Source organism: Anabrus simplex, chromosome 6 (genome assembly GCF_040414725.1).
Source record: "Anabrus simplex isolate iqAnaSimp1 chromosome 6, ASM4041472v1, whole genome shotgun sequence".
NCBI lineage: Eukaryota > Metazoa > Arthropoda > Insecta > Orthoptera > Tettigoniidae > Anabrus > Anabrus simplex.
Window position 1 is genome coordinate 292,082,316 of NC_090270.1, and position 12,162 is coordinate 292,094,477.

Below are 12,162 nucleotides of genomic sequence, written 5' to 3' on the forward strand. Positions count from 1 at the left end.
CGTGAGTTAAGTCCGATGGGACTTGTACAGAAAAACGGTCCTTTAATGATATCTCCCTTATTGATCCTCGTATCGAAATGATGCACATGAGAAAAAAAGGTTTAGACAATAATTTCTACCAAGGTAGGTAGACTTCCATAAACTTTTGTTGTGTATATTTTTTGGAAGTGCAAAATCACTGTTTCGGTTTCGTATAAACCCCCAGTTAGTTCAGGGATTTAGAAACAATATTTGCCCTGAAACCTATCAAGGACAGGTGTATTCTAAATACGAATCTTGGTGGAAATGCATCCAGTAGTTTCTAGCATTCACGTACATACGGCGTAATTAAGGAAGAAAATAATACAGTTAAGAATGTTGAAACTAATAGAAAATGGATTATAACTGAGGACAGCCGGATAACGACAAATAAATAAATGCCGTGAGTTATGGATATAATAAAGCGCTAACAGAGGAGAAATTTAGGTTCAGTGATTCTTAGGTAAACAAATATGAAGATGACTAATGGTGTTATTACTTAATCTATTCGAGGGCGGTTATAACCTCCAACGATATTCCGCCAATATCCCGCAGATGAGCCGATTGATGCCTCTCTTGCCATCTACCCAAGGAACAACCACGAATTTAAAAGCATGATGAGGAAAATGGCAATACGTTACTTCCCTACTGGCATGCAGTCAGAGACGTTGCCATGGTAACCTGTAGGTTCGTTGTCGGTCTGTCGGTCACTAAATGCAGAGCATGATACCAGCAGAAAATTGTAAATTTCTCCGTCATGTGAAGAGTAAGGTAAATTATGAACATAACGAAAGTTGTTTATAATGAAGAGACGTTTCACGTACGGTAAACGAAGTTTACAGAAAATCAATAGTATAAGAGAAAATAGAGGAAAACCACTGTGGTTTTCCTATAAACACCCCGTCTATTCAAAGATTTTAAAATTATATGCATATCGGAACCTTTCCTGGGATGAGTATACTCTAAATATGAAGTTTGGCTGAGATCTATCCAGCCGTTTCGACGTGATGGTGGGAAAACCACTCTGGTTTTCCTATAAACCCCCCGTCTATTCAAGGATTTTAAAATGATATGCATATCTAAACCTTCCCCGGGATTAGTATACTCTAAATACAATGTTTGGTTGAGATCCATCCAGCCGTTTCGACGTGATGGTGGAAAAACCATTCTGATTTTCCTATAAACCCCCCATATATTCAAATATTTTAAAATGATATGCATATGGAAAACTTCCCCGCGATGAGTATCCTCTAAATATGAAGTTTGGTTGAGATCTATCCAGCCGTTTCGACGTGATGGTGGGAAAACCACTCTGGTTTTCCTATAAACCCCCCGTCTATTCAAGGATTTTAAAATGATATGCATATCTAAACCTTCCCCGGGATTAGTATACTCTAAATACAATGTTTGGTTGAGATCCATCCAGCCGTTTCGACGTGATGGTGGAAAAACCATTCTGATTTTCCTATAAACCCCCATATATTCAAATATTTTAAAATGATATGCATATGGAAAACTTCCCCGCGATGAGTATCCTCTAAATATGAAGTTTGGTTGAGATCTATCCAGCCGTTTCGACGTGATGGTGGAAAAACCATTCTGGTTTTCCTATAAACCCCCTGTCTATTCAAGGATTTTAAAATGATATGCATATCAAAACCTTCTCCGGGATGAGTATACCCTAAATATGAAGTTTGGTTGAGATCTATCCAGCCGTTTCGACGTGATGGTGGAACAGACAAACAGACAGACAAACAGAAACAATTTTATTTATATAGATTTTTACACTCGTTCTTCACCCGCTTTCCATCCCCGCCCAAAGGAGTCCTATGAGTGCCTTACACAACAGTATATTTTTTTCCCAGATATTAAGTCTTATTTGTACCTATTTTGGTTGACAGCTATGCCCAAACGTACATGCATAATCTCACTGCTCTAGAATCCTGGAGCTGACGTTGCCATGGTTACGGCAGTTCATTTCTTTATCCGATTCCTAGAGCAGGGGTAGTGTGGTGCCAATATCTCCGTAACGGTTGGTTTTAGGGCCTTAAAACATGGTTTTCGGGCCCGTAGGGCTTACCGAGTTTTGTTCTTTGCGTCAAGAGGATTAAATTGAGCTTTGTCTCGTCCTTATACGACAAATTCGATATTTTGCCTATAATAGTATAAGAGAAAATGGAGGAAAACCGTTTTTCCTATAAAACCCCCGTCTTTTCAAAGATTTTAAAATGATATTCATATCGAAACCTTCCCCGGGGTCAGTATACTCTAAATATGAAGTTTGGTTGAGATCTATCCAGCCGTTTCGACGTGATGGTGGAACAGACAAACAGACAGACAAACAGACAAACAGAAACAATTTTATTTATATAGATTAATATATTGATCCTTTTTAAAAACAATTGTGAGGCATATTTCTGAATTTCACAAAACTAAGATCTCCAGTCGATTTGAAGGGGATCATGTATGATGTAACAATAGCGTTGCTAGTAAAGTTAGTCGACCAATGAGTTTCTGGCTTGAGGTTATGTTATCCAACAACCATTCACGTGAGTATTTCGTGCGTAATTATGCCGCCAAACGTCTTTTGGTTGCAAGTAGTGTGGAAACAACTTAAAGTGGTGAAATATAGTGATGTACTAGAACCGAATGCTCATTCGGATGAAGATGTCGTGATAGTAGAGCGGTCAATAAAAACAATTGATGAGGATAATGGACCTTTAAATACTTCAAACGATATCAAAGTGCAGAAGCAATGTGAACCTTATCAAGAAGAACAAACTTCGACGGGACTATAAAACGAGAATTACGTCATACCAACAGTACATGGATACCAATTTCTCCTCGGTCAATCTCAATGAATTCTGTTATGTGTGTGAACGTATATGGTGGAAGAATTAATTCCCAACTCAAATATGTCTGACAAAACATGTATTTATTTTTAAATAATTATAGTATTGAATACGGTGTACATTGTAGGCGATCTCATAGTTTACATCTCCCTCTTATCCTAAATGTTCGTTTTTCCACATTTCGTGGAGGAACATTTTCAATGTTCAGTTGCTTGACCAAAGTACTAGATCTGCGGATATATTTTTTTTCGGATACTAAAACAGCGTGGTGCCGAATCACAGAGTTCTACAATGAAAAATATGTTTACAATAGAGTAGCACAATGTAAACTTAAAAAAGTAAATGAAAGAGCAATGGAGAAAAATAATCTAATGACAAAAGTAGCGGAAGAAAATTAAAAACTAACAAGATAACTGTAGGGACACAACAATTATCAACAAAACATAAAGGCAAATGAAAAGTACGAGGAAAATTTAATTAAAAGTAAAACGAAGATAAGAACTTATAGCTAAACACAGTAAGAAAAATACAGACACTGATACATAAGTAACGGTATAGTACAGTAAAAACATAAATAAATAATACATTACGTACAACAGAGTTGATCATAGAACCAAAATCTCAAGATAATAAGATAATAAACAACAAGAATGAAACACTCTACGAGAAAACTGAATAACGCTCAGATACTATGTGAAAAAGGACATATTTTTACGGTAATTTTCTCAGAATAAACCCTAACATATTAACCAAACAAAACTTTGACTTCTTTCGGAACAGCAAAACAAAACCCAACTATTTTAAAGAAACTGAAAAACTTAGTATAATAAAAATTACAAACAAATTCGATCGAACAGCTAAAGTAATAACCAAATACGAAAATACAAGGTTCCAAGACAAATCTACATTAAAAGTCAAACCTATTATCTCGGACGATGAGAGGAAACGAAGATCAGAAAGAAGTAAAAAAACTGGGCACTAAGAAAAGAACAACACACGGAGAAATGAATGATTCAACGTACCCCAAGGAGGGTGAAACGAAAGAAGAGGAAAGAGCGGACAGCAATGAGAATAGGAAAAGGGAATATTAAGGAAATGAGCTACGTTAAGTAAAGGAAGAATTAATTAAAGGAAGTATACTAAGAAAATACGTACAAGTTCCTGTCAGAAGATAAAGAGTTAAGGAGGGTTGGAATGTGGATAAATTAAGTTCTCTGAACAAGAGAGAGGCGGGAATACGGAATATGAAGGGGTGGATTTATCCTGGTTTTGTGAGTTGGTACATGTCAGGAAAAGAAGGATGCATGTTCAGGAGAAGGAAATAAACGTTAACAGCGTTGTAATAGGTACCTAAGTTCGGTTTCTATTTTGCGGGTGGATAACGGGCCAATGTTTAACTAATCCAGTATCCGATTGCTGCTCAAGTTTCTACAATCAGATACTGTGGCTCCAACAATGGCAGACAAGAATGGCAGCACGCGGTCGATGTGATTAAGATTAGTTGGTGAAGGATAGACCAAAGGGGAGGCGCGAATTCAATAATCGGTAGGATGAAAGATACACAATAGTCTATCATGGCGTGGACATCGATGATGTCAGAAAATGTATACAATAAACCGAGAAGTGACATTGCTCGTGAGGTTTTCCTTTGTACTTTTGAGGTCTTCGGAGCTACACTGGCTCATTCGACAGGGGTTTATGGCCGGATAATCTTCTTGATTTTCCTACTTAAAGTCCAGCTCAGCACTTACCGGGATTAAGCCCCAATCGTTCGGGTGAAAAAACAGCAACTAATCCACCGAGTTAAATACGCCCTCCCACCATAAATTACTGACAGATATCTAACATTTAAGCACTCTTAATAGCAACCAACTCTATAACGTTTCAATCCTTCAGCTATGAGCATAAAAGACAAAAGTCTGATTATTGTTGTTCTTAGGTCTGCGCTATATTTCAGGCCTTATAACTGTCCTACAATACTTTCGATTTCAAATGTGTTGGTACTCGTTTATCACAAACGATTCCTGTGACCTCCCCTATCTCAGATAGATTGTAAGATAGGAAGAGAAAAATGGTGCGGGCAACATAACTACTGCGTGATAATCAACAGAAAGCTAGAATAATATACAAGAATGTGTCCGTTCTTTATGCTCTATTCTAACTGGGTTTCTAGCACCTAACATTTCACTGGAAACTGCGCTTTGCATTTCCAAAGGTTAGCTCTTCCGATGGTAAGTTGGGTAAAGAACCTGTGGCAGTAGTTTACTGTTCTCTGCACAGTCCGTGCCGAGTAGGTCCGCGCTGGTTGGTTTACTGTGGTGGATGGCGGTCGTTGGCTGGTAGTACTATCCCTTACCTGTTCCCTGCTTTAACATCCACCAGATTTCTTTACCTTACCTCTTCTTTTACCTAGAGTCTGCTCACTTGATCGGTTTCTTCTTTTCTACGGAAATTGTTATTACGTCTGAAATATCTATGCCTTTCCGTTGTAACCGAGTGTGCTGGTGTATTGTGGTTGAGCTTCCTACAGTGTGTTTTGCAGTCTTGCAGTGACAGATAATTTCTCAATCTGTCCTGCACAGTTGATTTCTATATTTATCGAGACGCCGGGCATCTTCGGAAAATAACAAGAATCGAAAAGGGAGGTGAAAGAGGAAAGATGGAAGTCCAACACAAGTAGATGGAAGTAATAGATGACTCAACCAGAGGTCTCATGGTTACCAATTCGTGCTAAAATAAGGAGTGGCCTTTGCGGCACCACTTCCATTCACCTCTTACGACAATCAGTATATACTTTGAATGTATCCTGCCACCCTCACTCACAGGGGTAAAATCTCTAAAAACAGGGTACAGGAGGAAAAATAATAAAAACATAGATTGAGGTAATCACATTATGAATGACCTCACTAGAAATCAGAACTGATGTTCCTTCAAACTCGTCCAAGTATTGAAGGGTAACACATGAGGTGAGACTATCAGTATAAGATATCCTGAAATATTTGCAATTGCAGTACACGCTCTGTACTGATTAAAACTGATATTTAGCTCAATAAAACAATCAATCACTGACCTGCATCTAGGGCAGTCGCCGAACTAGCAGATTCCCTATCTGTTGTTTACCTCATATTCTTTTTAAATAAATGAAAAAAATTTGGAAATGTATTGAACATCTACCTTCGTAAATTATTCCAATCGCTAATTCCCTTTCCTATAAAATAATATTTGCCCCAATATCCTATTGAATTCCAACTTTATCTTCACATTGCGATCTTTCCCACTTTTATAAACACCACCCAAACGTATTCGTCTGCTAATGTCGTCCACGCCATCTGTCCACAGACATCTCGGAACATACCACTTAGTCCAGCAGTTCGTCTCTTTTCACCTAAGTCTTGCAAGATTTTTGTAACGCTACTCTTTTGTCGCAAATAACTCAGAGCAAATCGAGCTTCTTTCCTTTGGATTTTTTTTCACTTCTTGAAAAATTTAATTCTGGTGAGGGTCCAATACACTGGAACCATACTCCGGTTAGGGTCTTACCAGAGACTTATATGCCCTCTCCTTTACATCCTTACTACAACCCCAAAATATCCTCATAACCATGTGCAGAGATCTGTACCCTATATTTAAAATTTCGATTATGTGATTACTCCAATGAATACATTTCCTTAGGTATTAACAGTGATCTCCATAAGGAACTTTCACACCATCAACGCATTAATTAAAACTTTCCTATTAGAGAAATACCATCACGTTCGATCACTTAGATTCCCTATGATTACGCTTGTGTTATAATGTCAGCCTCTCGACTCATACAGCAGAGATGAGATGCGTAAAACTCGTTCCCGATGCGACTGCGAAAAGCATTCTCCTCGACTTCATCTGTGCCAAGCACTTGTTATTTACTCTGGACTTTTGCAGCAGGTTAGTTCAAGACTTCCTTCTGAGATTATTTCCCTACCAAGTCAACTAGGAATGAAGTAGGAATAAACTGTAGGTAAATGTTGATTCAGTAACTCAAACGATCCTTGAGGTGCACTGCATTTAATGTAAATGGAGTATTTTTGAAGTGTTCTCCCTCCTTCCACAAACCTTTAGTTTTTCTCATAAGAAATAAAATTGATATTATTTTATTTTTAAGCATATCCTGGGAATTCCTGGGTTCACTGGATCAACCATGGCTAAGTTTGGGTGTCGTACGGTATGGTATCTTTCCAGTCACTGCGTCAGTTTTCAGGTGTACATTCAAACCAGAGATCAAGCATGATTCAAACCTTGCTCCCTTGGGTAGAAAACTCGTGGCAAATCCACAGCTTAATCTGTAAGATACATGGTTCTTCAAGAAGAGTTAGTGCCATTTACAGAGTTCACTGCTGAAGAAATTCTTAGCAAGAAATGACTCCATATGCCACTGCTCCATTCTCAATACTTACAAAGCTACAGTAGTATGTCTGAGTACTTCAGACGGTAGAGCGCTGGCTCTCTGAGCTCAAGCTGGTTAAATGACCGCAGTTCAATCCATTGGTATTTGTAGGTGCTCAAATACATCAGCCTAGTGTTGAGATTTACAGGAGCGTAAAAGAACTCCTGTGGGCAAAATTCCGACAACACGGCGTCCCCAATAACCACAAAACTAGTTAGTTTGACATAGAACCACAAACATTATTATTATTATTATTATTATTATTATTATTATTATTATTATTATTATTATTATTATTATTATTATTATTATTATTATTATTATTATTATTATTATTATTATTATTATTATTATTGTACAGGCTGGTACACCTCTACGCCGCACATTTAAATGTTCCGCCTTAAAGTACTCCTCTACACGAGAAACTCTGAACTTTAACAACTGTATCAACTCATTGGTTTTCTCAGAAGATGTCACTACCTTAAATTTTGTAATTACGAAGTTGTCAGTACTTTGTGGAGTTCAACTTGTTTTGTTTTCTATTGATCAAGAAGTGTGGACAGTCTCTGATAGATGTCTCTATAAAAAAGCTATGACCATGCACCCTGGTGCGAAGTGGAAGAACTTTATTTGAAGAAATTTTGTATTCATAAGTTTTATCTTTACTAAATTTCGTTTTTTCATTTGTGGGTTGGCAATATTAATCTTTTCTTTCCGCCAGTTTTGAACTTAGCCTATCCAGAATTTCTGTAATTAATTTTTGACCAATCGTGTCTTTCTTATTTGATTTTGATGTTTAAGTGTAAGCTACCCTATAAACGCCTGTGGGTGTGTCTTAATTATTCATGAAAGGTCTCGAATCTTCCTCGAGAGTATAAACACTGCTGATTTTCCTGTCTCTGAGCCACTCGAATAACATCTAGCCTAGTGTATGGAAGTGTAGCAGGAGGCGGGAAGCGCCTCTTTCATTCGGCAGCAGCTCTTCAACAAAGTAATGGCCACTTAACCATCTTTATTTCTTGCTATCTCAGCAGTTTAACCCGCGGGGAAGGTCCGAATCCTGTATTATATAACCTATCTTCAAACATGTAAATTGCCGTCACTTTTGTAAAACATATATCTTTACCTGTAAATCGGGGATAGAGAGTGCTTTACCCTCTCGAGCTCCCCTTCATTTTTGCCTTGAGGTGACTACGTTTTGGTAACTTTTTCTTACTTAATGTATTAAATTTTCTTTTGGTTTGGGAATAGCCCCTGGTTCATCGACCTAGTGCCTCTTAGGTTTTAAAAGATTTCATGTAGGAGTGCAAGTACACGCCTCCATTCTACTTGGCGTTGCGGGCCATTAACTTAACCTATTATTTTTCTACTAAGGCCCATTAGGTTGGGTACAAGATACCCCTGTTTCTTTGTAAGTGTGCCTTGAGGGCATTTAATAGTAAAGTCCGTCGTGGCCTTTGATAGGCTTGAAAAATTGAGAGCGGGTCAGCTCTTTCTTGTATTTGGATATGTGCCTCTAGGAGGCTTGACAGTGCTAGGTGGGAGCATATACTCCAGGTTATTAGGGGTTTTCTGCCCTTTGATAAATATGTGGTTGTGAGCTGAAGCTCAGGAATTGTAAAAAGTGGGGCTTGAAGCTCAGATCGTTAAAGTGTCTCTAAATCTTGGCTTTCCTGGCCTTGTACCTGATTTGTTAACTTGTTGTTATTCGTTGAATGTTCAAATTCTATGTCAAAATTGTTAAGTTTTGCTATTGTTGAAAATATAACTTTTAATTCAATTTTAATCAATATCTCTGCTTGGTAGTTAGACCCATTCCAGCCCGCACCTTCTTTCACCTCTGTTGTTCCACGGGTATCCCCGTAGCAATTATTATTATTATTATTATTATTATTATTATTATTATTATTATTATTATTATTATTATTATTTCCGATGAGACCAGCTAAGGACCACGTACCAATTTCAATGCAGTTTTTCATACTTTGTTGTTTTCTCTTCCGCTCCTTCCAATATTCTTTCATCCTTTCACTATGCTGTTTCCTTCTGTCCTCGGACCACTTCGCACCAGGCTTCTTGTTCAATCTTCCTTGGAATCATTCCATACTTACTACCCTCTTTCTAAAGATTTTTCTCTGTCCATAGTTTCTTCTTTTCTTATATTATTTCTTTTAAATCTTTCCTTATTTCTCTAGTTGTTGCCTTTCTTTGTCCCAGAGGTACTTGAAAATCCTTTTTGTTAATCTGGAATCATCCATTCTGTAAATATGACTGAAAAATACCAATCTCCTTTTTCTTATGGTTTCTGTTATGTTTACTATGTTCCTGTATATTTTATCATTAGATCTTAATTTCCATACTTTTGTTGTTTTCACAGGGCCTAAGATTTTTCTCATGATTCTCCTTGCTAGTACCTCAAGTTTATCTAATCTATAGTTTAGTACCAGGCATTCACTTGCATTTAAGCATTCCGGTTTCACCACTCTCAAATTCTTACTACGGATATCTTTACGTTAGGTGTCAATTCTTAAAATTATTTCCTAGTCACTTTAACTGTATCAGTTCCATGTAGTTGTTAATCTTGCCTTAGTGTTTGAGAAGACTTTATAGCCTTAACTACGCCTTAAAACAAGGAAAATAAATAAATTAATAAATTAATTAAATTCCACTCTCATCATGCGTGCTAACATTAGGAAGCTCTCTTCACGTTTAACATGGTGGTACAACGATTGTCCTATAGTCCATATGGACAAAATTACTGAGGGTTTGTGATATGTGAGAATGTTATAAATCCTTCATTTGCTTCTTCTTCATGTGCGTATCGTATCGCTGAACAAATCATCTTAGACACAGCATAACGGCGCCGCAGTGGTGAATTTAGCACAATTGAGAACTGTCCGTCCTAAAGGCTTTACCTCCACCATGAGAAAGTTGAGATAAAAATATAATAAGCACATGGAATGTACCCATGATCGGGTATGGTAGAACGTTTAAGGAATTACATTTCCGTGGTCTGAGTTCCTCATGGCGATCGATAATATTCAACTACTGTAACAGATGTGGACAAAATACTGATTTACTTTTTGGAAGTGTAAATAATACCTTTTCAACAGACACTCCTCAATTATGCCAGAAGTTGATTCGTGGTGCACGAAATATCAAAAATTAACAAATGAATAGATACTTATTTTTGGGCTATATAATTAGTCATGCGTTCGGCTAGACAACCAGCCAGATAAATTAGTCCGTAATAAATAACATCAACAACATATCATTTGGAATGACATAATCAGTCAGTCGGTTTTATTTATTTCTTTTACATATTAATTGACGTGATATTTACCCACTACGGTGCCATTCGTCTTTTACTATAGTAATCATGGGTCAATTGTAAATCATATTGTATTTAAATTATTGTACATCTCATCCGAAGGCATACTTGCGCCGGGTGGCATTGTTGTGAAAACCTAGTGGAACCGTCCTTCGCCTATTCCCACTTGTATTTACTTTCCAATTACTTTTCATCTTGCCAACCCCCCTGTAGTCTGAAATAAACGGTTTTCCATCGAACTAAGTCCTCACCATTCTATGCGCCTTCATTTCCAAAATGTCTTTGAACAGCTTACTTGGTATAAGAATAAAATACATCAATTTTTGTTGCAATTCGTCTTGTACCCTTGCTTATAGAGGTATTAGAAGATAATTTCCTCACATTCCACATAAAAAGTACTTCTCTGTGAAGACATTTCCTCCCTGCCTTATTTCTCGATTTCATGTGTAATTTCCATTTCACCTTTGTTCTTCTTCGTATGACTGTTTGGGACTTCAATAGAAAGATTTAATCTTAAATTGAGAAGATTATCAAAATCTAATAAATATCGGGGCTAAATTTCCTGTTGAAGACTTTCAGTAATTCTGGCGAGACCTAGTATTTACAGTGCACTATGTCTTCTGGTATGCTATTTGTTTTACGTCCTATCGACACAGATAGGACTTACGGCGACGATGAGAGAAGAAAGGCCTAGGAATGAAAAGGATGCGGCCGTGGCCTTGAGTAACGTACAGCCACAGCATTTGCCTTGTGTGAAAATGGGAAACCAAGGAAAACCATCTTCAGGGCTGCTGACAGTGGCGTTCGAACCCACTATTTCCCGGATGCAAACTCACAGCTGCACGCCCCTAACCGCACCACCAACTCACCCGGTTCTTCTGGTATGGGCTAGAGCAATTTTGTTACTTTTATTGACCTGTCTCAGTCTAAACCTTGGCATTGACAATATGAAAGTGACTGAGGTATGAACGATGGTAGTAATGCCATTCCTTGTGCAGCCAGTCCCTGCTATGAATGGTGTGGAAATGTTGTTCATAGGTCCGGTTGGTCTGTGCTTTCTAGTGGGTTTGGCAGACTGGTATGTAATAGCAACTTCTGGCACAGTGAGAAAAGCAATGGGAAACTACCTCACTCTAGTACCTCTAGTACGCCACTTCAGTGATGCCTATACCATCTATGACAGCCAATGGTAGAGCTGTTGAGGTTCCCACAAACCTTCGAGCTGAGGACTGAACAAACGTGCATGGAAGTGTTAAGTCAGGTGTACCCAGAAACATATATTGTCTTATTTTGAACGCCATCATAATTTTCCAACACTCTGTGAATTTCGAATTTGTGTCTTTCCTAGGCACTTAGAGTGTACAGGCTGGCCCAAAAGTCCATTAACATTTGACGAGGCAATAATTCACGGAATAATAGAGAGCTAATAATAGACATATATGATTGTCATGGCAGGGGTATTATTGACAACAAAATAAAGTACACAAAATGATCAAGAGAGGGCGTTGGACTGCGACACGTCAGGTACAAGTGGCCAG

At 37.8% G+C, this 12,162-nt stretch overlaps 1 protein-coding gene across 1 annotated transcript in view; it reads left to right on the forward strand.

Annotated features, from left to right (window-relative positions):
- The first annotated feature begins 2,588 nt into the window (after positions 1-2,588).
- LOC136875988 (probable G-protein coupled receptor Mth-like 3) overlaps positions 2,589-12,162 on the forward strand; it is a 230,227-nt gene continuing 220,653 nt past the window's right edge. The window contains exons 1-2 of the mRNA XM_068228290.1: positions 2,589-2,762; positions 6,672-6,794. Of these exons, the coding sequence (XP_068084391.1) occupies positions 2,589-2,762; positions 6,672-6,794 (297 nt within the window). The remainder of the gene's footprint in view (positions 2,763-6,671; positions 6,795-12,162) is intronic.